Here is a 16,921-nt window from a genome sequence, read left to right on the forward strand (position 1 = left end):
TTGTTCATTCCTCTCGGCCCCCTCCCCATGTCTTTTTTAAAAGCTATATACGAAAGGTGTGCTCTCGCAAACAGGTTCAACACGATCTTTTGATCTGTTGTGCAACATCCTTCCTTAATGTTAAAAGGAAGTTAAACGGTCAGTACTTACTGCAATAGCAGAGTAAAAAAAAAAACATGTAATTAAACATTCAAATGCTGCAGAAATGTGCTACAGCACTGTGACACCTTCTTTATTAATTCATCATTCCAAACACTCATGAATACTTGATTGAGTAGAAACATGTGGAGGGACTTGATTTGGAACATAGCATTCTTGTCCCGGACAATTCGAGCTCACTGGATGAAATAATGACTCGAGTTCTGAGAACTACTTGCTCTTTTTAAATGACAGTGTTGACTTCCTGAGGTGCGCAAAAACGAGACTGGGTAAAGATGTTGAGATTTCACTGACATATTTTTGCACTGAGTTCATTTTCTCATTACCGTCTGCTAATTAGCTTGACAGGAAGCTGCAGGACTGAACAACAGGAGGCCTCATGGTTTACTATATACACAATGGCTAAGGCTTTTTGTAAGTTATGTAAATGATTTATGATATTTTTCCTCCTTGGATCTGAGGATTTTTTTTTTTTTGGGATGAAAGCTTAGAGAAATCGTATTATTATCTGTGTTATGCAATATGAAGCAAAGCTAAAAAAAAAAAAAAATAATAATAATAATAAAAAATGCTGCCTTAAAGTTGGCTGCTTAATATATTTATAGGAAATAGGAAAATAGTGTTGGAGAGAATTAGTGTTTTTGACGTGGACATATTTAAGCCTATTCTCATTTTAATTGTGACCCTCTGCTGGTTATGAATCATGTCGGTACTGTGACCACAGGTACCCTTGTAAATGGTTTATTGTATTGATATATTTATATATTTACATTTATATTTATTTATATTTCAATGCATTTTGCTTGCTAACAAAAGAGGTGTCAAAAGTACTGGAATTCAGTACTTAGTAAGTAGAAATACAGATACTTGTGTGAAAAAATAACTCTGGTAAAAGTACTGAACTGAAGTCACCCCTTAAGAAAACGTACTAAACTTATAACAATGTACTTATAAATGTACTTAAGTAAAAAAAAATAAAAAGGAAAATTGATATTTTCCGGCCCAATAATAAAATACATATAGGGAGATATTTGTATTTCTCCAGATGATTGCGATGCTTTTTCAGGTGTCAACAATGGACAAAACAAAAATAAAAACAGGTAGGCTTTAATGAAAAGACGAGCATTTATATGTACTATTCAAATGAAGTTATATACAACATAAACAGTGAAGGATAAAAAAGAGCTAGATTTATTTCAAACATTGATTTGCCCACTGAAATGTTTGAAACGTGACATCATTTACTGCAAGTGAGCCACACTTTAACAAGCTAGCTTTCTGAAAAAAAAAAATGACTATAGAGAGCTTGTGGCAGCGTGTGAGAAAAAAAAAACCAGCTGTGTGACAATGCCTGCCATTTGAAGTTACCCGTTTTATAGCAATTAAGGTCTCTGTTAAAAACAAATTGCTAGAACAGGTCGTCTCTTTTCCCAATTGGAGGGTTGCCAATGGGCTAAACCTTTTAGCCAATGTGGCTGAACAGGATAAAAATCTCTGAGTCACACTTGTGTGTAGTTAGCCACAACATCACGTGTGTTTATGGCGAAACCTTTAGCCACACTGAGCCAGTCCTTGTCACTAGAAGCCACTAAGCTTATAATAATGTGGGGCTAATTAAAGCTCCCTAGTTATCAATCAGGACTAGAGCTGAACGATTTTGGCAAATGCGCTAATTGTGATTCATTTTTACAAATATTGCCATTGCAATTTAAAATGCGATTTCGGGGGTTAAGTTTATCTTCAGGATTATTCACTAAATGCAAGAAATAAATCATTCTACAGCATGATCAACATGACATTGGATACAGCCACTACAGACAATAAACAAATCTTTCCTGTAGCCCAGGCCTAAATGCTATGATGAATTCATTTAAATAAGAAATCTTTATTTTAATATTGACTTGTACAAAGAAAACCCATCACACTCGAATATTGACTGATTGTTTTAACTTGATACCTTGTAAACATGTAATATAATGACTCTCCTGCCAATAGCAGCCAAGGAAAGAGATCAAGCGGAGGGTGACACAAGTGACACTTTTCATCACCAAAATGTTAGTATAAAAACGGTTGAAATGGTAAACTATATTAAATGTTGATTAATGTTCTTATCGATGACAGTAAAAGTGCTGAGGTGATTCACGTTATATAACAATCATTAAAAAGGATCTTAAGGACGTTATCTAGCTGTTCTCCAATTCAAGCTTTATAGTTGAATATTGTAAATCTTTGGGGGTAAATATTAGCTCACGCACACTAGATTGAGTATCTGCATCGCGTCTTTTACGCCGCGTCGTCGCCAACCATAGAATATTTTAAAAGTAACGAGCTCTTTTTAAAATGTAAGGAGTGGAAAGAACTGATATTTGTGTTCAAAAGTAAGGAGCAAAAGTAAAAATTCACCAGAAAAATAAGTAATCAAGTACAGATACCACAGAAATCTACTTCAGTAACGAAGTATTTGTACTAAAATCGAGCAAGTAACGAAGTATTTCTACTTCGTTACTTGACACCTCTGGCTAACAATAGTCACTGATGGTGTGGTGGTACATTCGTCTGACTTCGGTACGTGCTGCATGGGTTCAGTTCAAGCTCAGTGATGGCGTGAATGGTTGTCTGTCCTCGTACGTGCCCTCTGACTGACTTGCAACCAATCCAAGGTTTAGTCTGCCTTTTGCCCAAAGTCTGCTGGGAAAGGCTCAGGTTCACTGCGACCCTGAACACGTTAAGCGGTATAAAAAAAAAAAAAGGGATGGATCAATGGATGATCTGGGTAAAGGTGAATTATTATTATTTTTTAAATCATGCTAATCAATGTGGTATCCTTGGAACCATGGAACTTCCAGAATCATAGCACCTCGCGTCTGTGTTCCATACTTCATAAACCAGGAAAAAGTCTGCTGACTAACAAAAATATTGTAAAAACAAAACCAAATACGAAGCTGTATGAATTGTTTTCACTTTTATTAATAGTTCAGCCTTGGTGGAGGCCTGTGCTCGACTTAGGGGCCTTCAGTATGATTATTATGACATTGCTAAAACAACAAATCGAATGGTGCCTTAAGACTTCATTTTTTCCGTCCCATTATTAACATTACCTTTATTTACTGATTGACTGGGAATAATCACATGGTTTTAGTCTCTGTAAGTTTAAGTTGCCGTGTGTGGTCCTTGCACTATAAAGGGCTTCATAAAGTGTGAACAAACTACATAATTAAAAGTGTTTATACCCTTCATAATGGCCCCCATAATATAAAAGGACTTTGGAACTACTTTACATTAAGTGTAAGCTGTATTCATCCCTCCGTCTTGTTTTCGATAGTGCTTGCGCTCATTAAGATTGTGGGTGAGATGGAGCCCCTCCCAGCTGACTTTGGGCGAGAGGCGGGACTGGTCGCGAGTCAATCGCAGGGCGCATATCTGTAAACAACCGTTCATCCTCACATTCACATCTATGGACAATTTAATGAACTTGCCATGCATGTTTTTTGAATGAAAAGATGAGAAAACACACCCCAAAAAAACGTGGCATTTGAACCATGAACCTTACAACGGTGAGGCACATGTGCTCAACACTAACCACCTTGCTGCACTTTAACCCTTTGTGTTTTTAAATAGTTTATATCATCATTATCATTAAATTATAAACTAGAATTTTCAACATAAGGTGCTCCCTCCACACTGGAATCTTACAACATGACTCATATATTAACCATAAAGACATTAGTTAATAACACATTTATAAAGCATTTATAAGTGTACCCTTAATGTAAAGTGGTGCTCCTTGCAGAGAACATTAAAGTTGGATGAAATGCATTTGGTTGAGCTTGTAGCTTGGAGTCAGCATCTTTTTTGAACATGATTTGTTAGTGAATTTATGCTTCATTTCATTCTCTCGGCACTCTGTAGATTGGATCTGCATTTGTGCCAGTTTACTGAATGTGTGTGTGTCAGTTTGCATCTATGTGTGTACATAGCTAGTTAAGGAGGGAGGGTGTAGGGGTTGGCTATTAATGTTCTTCAATGGGTGAAATATTTTTTCTGGCAACTAGAACACGCGACACTGCCTGCAGAGCCACTGCAGTGTGTGCTGCAGCGAGGGGATGGGAGGGAGTGTGTGATGGCGAGATAGAGGGCGAGAGAGCAGGAGTGAGAGATATTGAAGGGAGAAAGGAGGGAGAAGTGAGGAGAGTGCGCATGTGCAGCGGTGAGGTGCGCTCGCCTGGAACCGACGAAGAAGGAGGAAGAGGAGGAGGAGGTGTTGTTGTGAGCGGGACGACGAGAAAAAAAGCGAGGTCCGACTAGATTAAAGACCCAGGCCCAGGAGGACTGAATAAGCCACACCAGGGAGGAAGAGGAAGGATGGAGAGAGCCGACAGAGACGCTCCGACACACACCGGAGGAGGCAGAGCGACGGCGTGAAGGACAAAAGACGAGGGATGCGGACGTGCCTCCACCTTGCCTCCACCATCTTAACATTCCTGCTGCCGTCATCCTGCTGGGAACCAGACCTCGCATCCTCAAAGCAGAGAAATCGTCAAGACAGGACCTGAAAGAGGCTTGAGGTGAGCATGTTTTCCATCTAAGAGGGATCTTCTCGAACCGAATGAGGCGCTGGGGGGCTTACATGGCTGTTGCATCATTGCGCATGCATGGCTGCTGATAACCCTCCTTGGAGCCATTTATGAAAAAAAATATCAAATGTGTTTTAATATCGATTACAAGAATGCATGGGTTGAATGTTATTGTTGTTGTTAAGCCTGATGAACTGCTGTCGTAGGCTCCATGTGGCCCACGGGCAGCATGTTTCCCAGCCGTGCTGTGTTGGTTGGAGATCTCGAGTAGTTATGACAAACGACAGACCTCTGAGACAGTGTGCATGAGGTGTGTGTGCGTGTGTTCTGTGTCCGACATCCCGGCCCGTACCTCGGTGTTGCAGTGGGAAATGTCACGATTGCATAACCGGGTCTCTTGAACGCACCTCTCTCTCCCCTGTGCCAAAAAAGCTTCTCCATCTTGAATATTGTGCACATCAACAAGGGCCGTGCGCTTCTCGAGACGGCGGGCCTTTTTGGAAAAATCAAGTGGCCTTAATCAATCAATCCACCACCGGCGTACTGCAGAAGCTCATCAATCCCCATGAGGTGGCGGGTGATGGTTTGGGCTTTTTCATTTTTCCGCCTGCGTGCACCTCTGCCATGTTGTTGCCGCCGCGGCTACGAGAACAATGAAGAGCACTTAGCGGAAATGAATTGCAAAATGGCCGAAGTCAACTGCGGATGGTAAGAGATAGAAGCGTTTCAAAGTAAAAGCACCACCAGTCTTGACACATTCACTGCGTTATCTCCGTACAGATACAAGTAAACCGTGGGATTTGGACTCAAGGTCAGCGGATGTTACGTAATCAAAATACAACATAATACCCTCCGCGCTGCTTTTTTACCAGCCGAGGCTTGAATGTGGTCAGTTGGCTCAACATAGCTGACATATCTGCCTGCATGCCTCCAATCTGTCGGCGGCATGCGGTCGTCTCCATGCCGACTCGTATGAATAGACAAATATGAAAAGGATGTGTAGGAGAGATAGGTTTCCATTGAGAGAAGACGATAGTGTGTGTGTGTGTGTGTGTGTCTGTGTGTGTGTGTGTGTGTGTGTGTGTGTGTGTGTGTGTGTGTGTGTGAGAGAGAGAGAGAGAGAGAGCGATGGGGTCGGCATGGAGACAGACTGATGACTCATTCAGAACATTCAGAACCCTTCTCCACCCGCCGTCCTCCAATCGCAGGTGAATCAGCTCGGAAAAGATGACGGATGGTAGTGGGTGTGTGAGGATGATTGGAATGTTTAGCGGCCTTTTCTCAGGCAACAGTGCTCTCACAAGAATTTAGTACGAAATCATATGGAAAGATCACAGATCTTACAATATGTCCGTCCGTCCAGGGGTCGAGACAGTCCCGATATATGCCTGTTCGAGATTAAGAACGTTGCACAGTAAACTAGTAAAAGCGATGCTCAGTTACTGCCGTACTTACTATTTTTCATTTGCTTTTCTTTATGGCCTCAAAGTGCTTTTCGTAATTATAATTTTGCTACTCCGTTAGCGTAGCTTAATGAGTTCCAATGTATACATTTGAGTTAGCTCGCCTCCATAGGAATGAAACTCCATTGTGAACTGAAGACCTCCTGTACAGTTCTACCTATTAGATCTGTAACCAACAGGAAAACCAGTGAGCTGTCCATAGCTACAAAAACAAGCAACTGTGAAGCTAAGATAAAATGCAAAATCAGTTAGAGCCATTGCACAAACATTGGCCATACCTTTTAAGACCATTTGGAATGTCCCGAAGAAGAAAGAAACTATTGTTGTTGGCACAAGGTTGCAGGTTTGCATGGCGGAGTTGATGGCAAAAAGTGGTGGAGCCAAGTGCACGGGAGCAGGGAGGCAAGGCAGGAGTGCAGGACTCAGTCTCAAAAAAAGGCAGACAAGGAACTTGGAAAAAATAGAAATACTAAATTAACAAAGTCACCCCCTTCCAAAAAAAAAAAGCAAGATACAAAGTAACACAGGGAACAAAACACTCACCACTATAAAGTACAGCAATAACATGACGTGACATGAGACAGCAACAACGAACCGACACAGACTGTACAATGGGACAAACATGGAAGAAAGTGTCAGTCAGAAAGTCCACATACTTTTCAGAGGTCATTTTCACACCTTCAGGGACGCTAAAGGGGCCAACATTCATTGAACCTTTTGGAGAGTTTCTGCTTGAATTTCTTTGCAGGATGTCGGAACAGCCGCCCAGGACTGCTGTTTGGATGTGAACTGCCTCCCACCCTCAAAGATATTTTGCTTGAGGATGCTCCAAAGGTTCTTAATAGGGTTGAGGTCAGGGGAAGATGGGGGTCACAACATGACTTTCTCTCCTTTTATGCCCGTAGCAGCAAATGAAGCAGAGCTATACCTTGCAGCGTGAGACTGTCCACTGACGATTGCCGTGCAAGCCTGGATGGTCCAGATGGGTGGAGTAGTGGATGCTTGGTGGAAGGCCACCATGTCCCAACAAGGCTGCGACGTCAGCAAGGAGGTGGCAGACTGGCGGAGTCACGTATTTGGCCCGAAACGTGCCAGGGAAAGCGCTTGTTGGTCCCTTTAGGGTCCCTGAAGGTGTGAAAGTGAATAGTACAGTATATGGACTTTCTGACTGATCAGTTTCCACCTTGGTACAAAAAGAAGAACAGTGCTTTCATTTAGAAAATGATCTTCAAGCATGACAATGCACCAACTCAAAAGAAATTCAAGCAGAAACTCTCCAAAAAGTCACAATTTGAATGGATATAAGAATTGTGAAGTTGCTATCAAATAAGGGGCCCTATGTCAAAATGTAACTTGACTTATGATTTTTTTTTAATTGAAATAGCTTTTGAATCCAGTAAATATGACCTCTTAATGCTGAAAATTCAATAAATGACTATTTTCAGTTCTTTAAAACCTGTCTAATGTCTTGAAACTCTGTTGCGTTATTTTTCAAAAAATACTATTATCATTGGGAGATTTGTTCAAAAATATATGAATTATATTCCAGCTGGCCGGCACGGTGGACGACTGGTTAGAGCGTCAGCCTCACAGTTCTGAGGACCCGGGTTCAATCCCCGACCCCGCCTGTGTGGAGTTTGCATGTTCTCCCCGTGCCTGCGTGGGTTTTCTCCGGGCACTCCGGTTTCGTCCCACATCCCGAAGAAATGCATTCATTGGAGACTCTAAATTGCCCGGAGGTGTGAATGTGAGTGCGAACGGTTGTTTGTTTGTACGTGCCCTGTGATTGGCTGGCAACCAGTTCAGGGTGTACCCCGCCTCCTGCCCGATGATAGCTGGGATAGGCTCCAGCATGCCCGCGACCCTAGTGAGGAGAAGCGGCTCGGAAAACGGATGGATGGACATATTCTGGTTGTTTATGATGTGAAAATTATGCCAGCTGTCATTTCCATCAACTGTTTAAGAAAATCAGAAAAATATAACTTGTCTATTAATTTGGAACACAGTGTAAAGAGAGAGGAAAAATCTGAGTGTCCGCATCAATAGTTTTAAAAAGTAGAAGGAAACTAATACCAGCGCATTGATTTTTTGTAAACAAACCCACTAAACTGTCATGAGAACAGGCTTGAGTATGTATGAGATGATGTTTGTGTCTGATATCTGCTTGCCATGCGTTTGTTTGTCAGCTCAATGGAATGAAAAGCATGGGTCACAATGAGGGTGACAATGCTGTGCACGTGGATATGTGTAATACGTGTGTGTGTGCGTGCGTGCGTGTGTGTTTGTGTGTGCCTCCATTTGCCATCGTCCTAATGTTTGTGATGACAATCAGCATGTCAGATGCCTACCTTGATTTCATTAGCGTCATGATGGCCTGGCACATGCACCCGGAGAGGAGGCTGCAAACACGTCACCGGGATAGCTGCGGGAAAATCTGCGCCGGTTTGCACTTTTCACGCGGTAGCCAGGGTTGGGATCAGCTCTTTACATAACAGCAGGGGGCTAACGTCGATTAGGATGGAGGCTGCTCCAAAGCCGGCCCATCTGCAGGACGAGGAGGTCTCTTATCAGCCTGTCTCGTGTCGTGTTGTCTGCAAATCAGAGAGGGGTCATTTCAGCTGCTTTGTCTCCTCCTTTGTCAAGCAATCCTCATGCTTTATTTCCACCTCCCAGATAGGTGCACCTAAACACGCTGTTTATAGTCACACACACACAAAAGTGTGATCTCACTACATTTTATTTTTAATGTAGCTGTGACTTTGTAGTCTTCAGTCATATTGTCACAGTATTTGAGCTTTACAAAGTTCACTTAAGTCTTGGCTCACACGTCTTAATTAACAAATCAATTCCTAATCGAGCCCTGAACTCATCTCCATCAAAACCCAAAAGCGGTGATTCTCAAAGTGCAGTACATGTACCACTAGTGAAAAGAATCACGGCCCAGTTGTATTTAAGTTAGTTGTTTTAAAAATATATATATTTAAATGTACATAAAATACATTTGCAATAAATCATTATTTAAGTACCATTTTCATTTTCCCATGGCTGCCAATCTATAAAAATTCACAACCAGAACAATTTGTCCAAATTTCCATATTTTGAAAATTTTGTCAAGAACATTTCCGTGAAATAGTCATAATCATAATCGTTAATAAATTATGGCTTCAATATTTGCAATTTCTATGTTTTTATTACATCAACCTTGTAAAGGTGGATGCAGTCGCACTCTGAATCATAGTACCAGTGTATGAGATTTTGACGTTTATTCATCCTAAATATCTGTGTCTATGGATTATTTCACCTTTTCCAATTCTGTTTTCAAACCAGGTAACAAAAACCGCAAAAAAAAAAAACAAAAAAAAAAACGCAAGTCTGTTAATACCAGATTTAATTAGAATAAAGCAGGCAGGACTTTCTTTACTTCTTCCCGACCTCTGGGGTGAAGGGGGCATATTACCTGGCGGGCCTCTTGGCGAGCATTGGTGGTGGATTCGCCCATGTTCCGCTGGTGCTGAAGTGGTGTCAGCTGGCGTCCGCCTTGGTACCCCGTTCCGGCTTCTGCTGGAGGGCGGTGGGCCCCCCATGTTGCTCCACGACCCCTGTCCTGTCCCTGTCCTGTCCTATATTGTCCTGTCCTTCCCTCACAAAGTGTAGCACTACTAACCCATACAACACTCGAATCCATTATGTCATTGTACTGGTTATATAATGCTTTACTTTCCTCATCTTGTTTATAGCTAGTGCTTTGTCTTTTGTTGTCTTTTCTTTATATTATTTAGTTACCTTTCCACTCTCTCTCCTTTGTTTTTTCTATCACTCCCCTTTAAAAACTTTGTTCTGTTCGACTGAAGGACTGTAATTCTCAAATATCCATCACAATACAAAGAAACCACAGTGGCAGCTTAAAAAGTCCACTGTGACACAATAAAACTGTCCTGCCATAAAAGGGATACAGATCTTCTGTTTTGCTTGACCTAAAAGCCAAACAGGACCAAAAAAAAATTAAAAAATTAAAGCAAATTAGTCAGATCCCAAACGTCAAAATAAATACTCAGCATTCTATTTTTTAAACAAACAAATAACATTGCTGATAGACTAAATTAGATGCACAATAGTTTCGGTTTCTATTTTGTGCAATGTACTTCTTGTACGTGTACAAGAACCGATACTTCTTCTACCTGTACAAGAAGTATCGGTACATGTAAGAAGAAAAAAATGTAATGACGTCTTCTCTTGCATGCTACTCATTTTGCATATTTACTGTATATATCCTATATCCACAATAGCATCTAGGAGAGGTGGCTGCGGAGTTTTCGACCAGCTTGTTCAATAGAATTCTAGCGTGTGAGAAAATGCCTGAGGAATGGAGGAAAAGTGTGCTGGCGCCCATTTTTAAGAACAAGGGTGATGCGCAGAGCTGTGGCAACTACGGGTCCAAGCAGGTTGGAACGGGTGGAGGAAGGTGTCAGGTGTGTTATGTGACAGAAGAGTCTCTGCTAGGATGAAGGACAAAGTTTATTAAACAGTGGCGAGGCCAGCCATGATGTACGGATTAGAGACAGTGGCACTGAAGAGACAACAGGAAGCAGAGCTGAAGGTGGCGGAAAAATATATTCCCTAAAATTAATACAGTTGCTGTTGGAAGACGTTATGTGAGCGTTATTTAGACAGCATTAGGAGATTAGGATTGTTTTCTTTGGCTTGTTTGTGTTTTAGAGTACCAGTGATAGTAAGGAAGAATTTAATAAGCACAGAAACAGAAACGGAACTTATTTCATAGGAAGGCGGTAAGCACCAATCTGACCTGGCTCCTTCGTACAAAATCGCTGACAAGAAGTCATCATCAATAATCTGCTTCATGCGGAACTTCACATGACCAAACCTGGAAAACAGGTTAGCGGACCTCCTGTGTGAGCAGCGATAACGATGACAACTACAGGTCAATGACATAATGGTTTGAACCCAAACTTGCTTAAAAAAAAAAAAAAAAGAAGAAGATTATTGCCAGCGTTTTCAGACTAAAGTTAAATACATGTATACGGTTTACTTACACATACTGTGTGTGATATGATATATATATATATATATATATATATAGACACAAAGAAAGCCAAACATTGGATATGGTCATCTTTGGTAACTCTTGAAATCATCATCTGTAAAACAAAAGACATTGTAGACATTTAATATTCCTACAGGGGCTGTGTCCATGTCTGCTGCCATACGGCTCCGCCATTCACACGAACCGGAAGCGCTTTAAGTTCTTTAACTTGGGCTGTCACTATCAAATCTTTTTAGAATAGATTCTCCCATTGATTATTGGTTAAATGATCGAATAATAAACGACCCACCTCCCCACAATGTTTTTTTTTTTTTTTTCCTTTTACTACTAACATGCATTTTATTCTCATTTATGAGGGATGGACTTTGATCCTTAAACTGCATACGTTGGTACTGAGTGTATGGTATAAATGTGTCGTTCTGAATTTGAGACAGCAAAACGCTAAAGGCTCAACTGTTGGTAATCGCGATTAGTATGAGCGCGCTAGCGATGACTATGTTAGTTCAAAAAAACGCTAGCATTCCGCTCACTTATACATCATGTTATATGTACATTACACATCCGACACTGTCTTAAAAAATCACTGACATATTGTTTTTGGTGAACTTTATCAGTGGCCCAACACTCCTTCCGTCTATTTGTAGTTTTATTTGTTTGTCTGATTTTTTGTTTTTTATCTCAGCGAAGCTTCGAGGCTGAAATTTGGCATCGACCTATGTATTTTTGAAGTCGACTTAGCCGAGTGACTGGATTAGTTTTTCCCCCAGCCTGAGCTTCAACCTGTTTTGCTCAGTGTGGAAGTTAGTTGCACATAAAACAACTGAATGCACACCACAAAGTTATCTTGTGTGTTGCATTGATTTGATGAGACTCAGCTCCCCGGCGCATGAAGTAATTTTCATGTCCGCCACCCGTCTTTAGAGTTAACATTCCATTTTATTTTTGCAGCAAATGGATAGCTTGTCGCTCCATGCTGGACCTTATCACATGCGTGGGAACGGGAGGGGGAACAGACATAGGCTATTTTGGGGAATGTTTTACATACACACAGTTAGTGAGACTGGGTGTGGAGTGGGCAGACAAACAGATGCATGGTGGGAAGATAAAGGGAGGCAAGACGTGTCTAATATGGCCGCTGCATCATGTGAAAGTGAAGGCCTGTCGCTGTTGAGGGTGCAGAGAGGAGGGCTGCAGGAAGCGCTGATGTGTGCATGCTTACACAAACTACAAATAGAAACCTGCTCTGCTGTACTGGCTTTTTTCTTTTTCTTCATTCGCCATGTAGGTCACCTCCTCTGCTCGCTTATTTCGCCTCAGTGAATCATCACTTTGCACAAGATGACGAACTGAGGTGCCGTCCTACCTCTTCATTTTTTGTTTGTTTGTTGCATTTAAAAACCGATCACCCGCATGCTTGACGTTGGTGAACCCTCGCGTAGGACAGAAATCCCTTGGGATCCGTTCCCACGCGTTTGAGAGCTCCGAGGATGACGGCGCCTCGACAGAAAGCAGGAAGCATGTCTGCCACAGTCACCTGCTCTCACCAGACGTCTGTTTATTTAACATCTTCACTGTCACACGAATGTCTTTCTACATTAAAAGAGCTGTAGCAAACACATGCTGCCTCTGCAAAGTTATTAATGCTCCTTTTCAAAAGTGTTTCGTTTAACGATGTACACAGATGGCAAAAGTAATCACACCTTGTACTTAAGTAGAAATTCAGATACAGCGGTACCTCGACTTACGAGTTTGATTCGTTCCGTGACCAAGGTCGTAACGCCATTTAAAATTCCAGGACAGGAGTCACAAAGCATATGTTTCACATACAAACTACAAACTACCACTTTTCCCCTTCGTTGTGGGCCACAGTCGAACCAGCACATCTACAAAAAGATTCTGTGGCCGTTAGTTTCGTTCAATGTGAGAGAAGAAGCAAGAGTTGTGGCAGAACCACTCGTGGCTGCTTCACCATGACAACGCGCCTGCGCACAATGAGCATCTGACAGTTCCTGAATAAGATCGAGAATAAGATCACCGTGCCGGAACAAACTTCTTACTCGCCCGACCTGGCTCCATGTGATTTTCTTTTCCTCTTTCCCGAGCTCAAGGACATTGGACTTTGCTAACATTTTGAATTTACTACCAAAAACAATGCTAAATTAGCTGAGGATAACCACTGGAAAAAAAGAAAAAAAATCACCTGTTTGTGTTTTTTCAGATTAGATGGCAAATGTTTGAAGGTCGGAATCTAGAGTTTTTTTTAGCTGGCATCGGACACGATGTACTCACCACGAATCATTCTTGGAGTCTGCAAAATCAAATCTTTTACTTCAATTAGTTTATGGATGGGCACTGTTTTGCTTCTGCAGATCTGTTTTGTCCACGTCATTGACGCTCCCAGGTCATGTTCGCCATGGTGCTGCTGTCCTTGTTTTACTGCCTTATAAATGCCAAAGATGTCCATCATGCAATCAAGATCTCAACTGCGGTGGACTTTATTTACTTTACGCTCTTAGTTTACATCTTTTTTTGTGTGTCGTAATCTCATTCGTGAGGATTGTAAACAGTAACGAGTCGATATTACAAAGTAAGGAGTAGAAAGCACAGATATTTGTTTTCAAATGTAGGGAATATAAGTCAAAAAATCACCAGAGAAAAATACTTGAGTAAAGCACAGATAGTTGAAAAATCTACTTACGTACAGTAAAAAAGTACTGTATTTCTACTTTGTTACTTCCAACCACTGTCAATGTGTAATCTTGTTACTGTAGTTCCATTCTTTATTTGCAGTATATGGATTCTAAAAACAGTTTTAGACGGATAGAAGCAAATCTGTTGCCGCAATTAAGTCCAACAATGACTAGTCTGCCCCTGGAGCATGAAGTAACTTGATTGTTGAGCCATGCTAAAAGAAAGAAATTTGTGCCTGGACCCAAGCCAAAGTGCTTCTTTTATCATCCGATCAACGCTGTGGTGTGGTTTTACAATACTACATAAAGCACAATACATTGCGATGTCACAGAGTCTCTCACACATTCACAGACAAATGACCACTTGACTGTCCCTTGCTTTCAGGACAAGTACAGTACATGTCCAGGAAGCGAGCATCCCTTGCTTTTGCAGTGCATTCAAGTTTCATTTATAAAGTGAAAAAATGGCTGAGCTCCGACTTTGTATAGGTTGGAAGTATACCAGGACAACTACAGTATAGTACTCGCTCTTCAATTTCTCATCCAAATACAACGTATTTGAATAGTAGGGTTAGAGTTAGGCTTAGGGATACGTTGGTCTATCTCTTTACATTAACTTTGTAAATGACTCACTATTGTGTATTAAATATCAAATGCAATAGTATGATTTTTACCACAGCTTTCTCTGCACGATCTACAGCAAAATTTCCATCGGTGATATTTGCCTCAGTCGGCACAGATATGGCTCACGATAAATGTCACAAGACTTCATGCCTGCTGACAACCAGCAATGTGTCCTTGTGAATACACGCCTGAGCAAAACCGTTCCTTGTCTTGTGTTTTCACAGGTAGATGCACCAAAGCTATCTGGAGGACACTTTATCACCGTCTAAAAAGGGAGACGAGCACGGAGGCCCACACCTTGAGACTGTTATCGCTTCCTCGACCCGAAACATCAACTCCCACCTCGTAGGAATTCGCAGAAGGGAATCTTTCCGACCACTAGGACGAGCCACAAAGGACACCTCCCCCCAAATATGAGACCACCCACTTGGCAAATAAAAAGGGCGTCAACCAGGGTCTGCTGAGGGAATTTAGCAGGGCTCAGACAGACGTAAGGAACACATAGTAGTACAGTTTCACTTGGCCTGACACTGGATTCACTTTGAGGTACTTGGAACTTGGATCATTCTGCCCTGTGCATGCAGACATCAACCAAACTGTAGTGTGTGTGTGTGTGTGTGTGTGTGTGTGTGTGTGTGTGTGTGTGTGTGTGCGGGTGGGTGGGTGTGTATAACTGTGTATTTAAGATTATCTATTGGTGCTGACTGTGTGAATGTAATGTTGTTTTAATACAAAAGTAGCCAACACCAGTCTAAGAAGCTGGACTGTTTCTTCTTAAGCATTGAATTAAGGTGCTCTGGCTCAACTCTTTAACCCGGCAAGCCCTCATAAGGACTCAGGCTGACAGGAACATCAACCAGGGTCCGGACTGGGGTCTCTAAAGGCAATATGGACGGAGTCATTCGTCCACATGTGCCCTCTAATGGCTGACTTTAACACAACAACGCTACCCAGTCCTCTTGCCCAGAACCAGGCAGGTGTGTCCACTCCTCTTTAGAGCCTCTGTGTGTCCACTTCCAAATTCCGAATGTCCTGCCTCAGGCGTCAGCCCGTCACCATCCCTATGGACACGGTCAAGATCATCCAGTCCGAGAAGTTCCCCAGAGAGTGCACGGTGCCCGTCACCCAACCTCGCTTCGCCCCGCCCCCCAGAGTGGCATGGGACGGTGGCGGCGAAGGGGAGATCATAGTCAACCAGGCTTGCAGCGACCTAACGCTTGACATGACGGTGGCGACCCCCAGGCCCATGGCGTCCCCCCAGCTCCCCGTTGTCCGCAGGGAGCAAAGCTTCTTAGCGCAGCGCAAAACCAGTGCCAACGAGATCTGCTACCACCAGTTTCACTACAAGATGGACGACGTCATCGTCAACCAGTATGTGCTACGCTCCTCCTCCACGTCCTCGTCCTCGTCCTCGACCTCTTCGGGGGCCCCCGTGCCCTGCGAGCCCCTGGACTGCCCCACCTGTGGCCACACCTACAACTTCGCCGGCAAGCGCCCTCGCATCTTGTCCTGTCTGCACTCGGTGTGCGAGGAGTGCCTGCAGATCCTCTACGAGTCGTGCCCCAAGTACAAGTTCATCTCCTGCCCCACCTGCCGCCGCGAGACCGTGCTGTTTACCGACTACGGCTTGGCAGCCCTCGCCATCAACACCAGCATCCTGAGCCGGCTGCCCGTCAACCCCAACGGGCCCGTGCAGTGGGGCGGGGACGTCGACCGCAGCTGCTACCAGACTGTGCGCCAATACTGCCAGTCGGCCTGCACCTGCCACATCGCCAACCCGCTGTCCTCCTGCGGCATCATGTAGACAAAATGCGGGCGCCACGTAACGCTGCTCAGCCACACCTTTGTCGACTATAAGCTCTCCCCCTACCCCTCACACACACACACACAGACCGTCAATAATCCCTCCACAGATGACTTATCTCTATATATTTAATAGCACAGATGGATGCTGTGTGGGACTTATGGATGCCGACGATTCGATAGATAGTAAATATATGTATTTTACGTATGGACTGGAATCCTGTTCACCCTCTCTTGTTTGGTTGGATGTGTTTGTCATCTCTTTTCATGGGAATGCCAGGGGAGGTCAATTCCCCCCCCCCCCCCCCTCTCCTCAAGGTGAATAAAGATTAAATTAATGACAAAACTGTTGCCTCTTATTAATATATCCTAACTCTAGGGTTAGGGCTAGCTCACCCGAGGGCGGTGATGCCCCACCACTGCGCCACATCGTTGTGCATTTATTGTGCATTCATCTATCTGTGCCAGCGACATATAGTGGCAGACAGGGAAATTGAATGCTCATCCACGAAATGGCAGAAGGTACAAAATTAAACCAAGTATCCT

At 42.8% G+C, this 16,921-nt stretch overlaps 1 protein-coding gene across 1 annotated transcript; it reads left to right on the top strand.

Moving 5' to 3' along the window:
* The first annotated feature begins 4,272 nt into the window (after positions 1–4,272).
* Positions 4,273–16,711, top strand: rnf208 (ring finger protein 208). The gene is made up of 2 exons (XM_061699421.1): positions 4,273–4,724; positions 14,797–16,711. The coding sequence occupies exon 2, from the start codon at positions 15,600–15,602 to the stop codon at positions 16,374–16,376; it is 777 nt and encodes a 258-aa protein (XP_061555405.1). The 5' UTR covers positions 4,273–4,724; positions 14,797–15,599; the 3' UTR covers positions 16,377–16,711.
* The last annotated feature ends 210 nt before the right edge of the window (positions 16,712–16,921 follow it).

The sequence above is a fragment of the Phycodurus eques genome, chromosome 15, assembly GCF_024500275.1.
Source record: "Phycodurus eques isolate BA_2022a chromosome 15, UOR_Pequ_1.1, whole genome shotgun sequence".
Taxonomy (NCBI): Eukaryota; Metazoa; Chordata; class Actinopteri; order Syngnathiformes; family Syngnathidae; genus Phycodurus; species Phycodurus eques.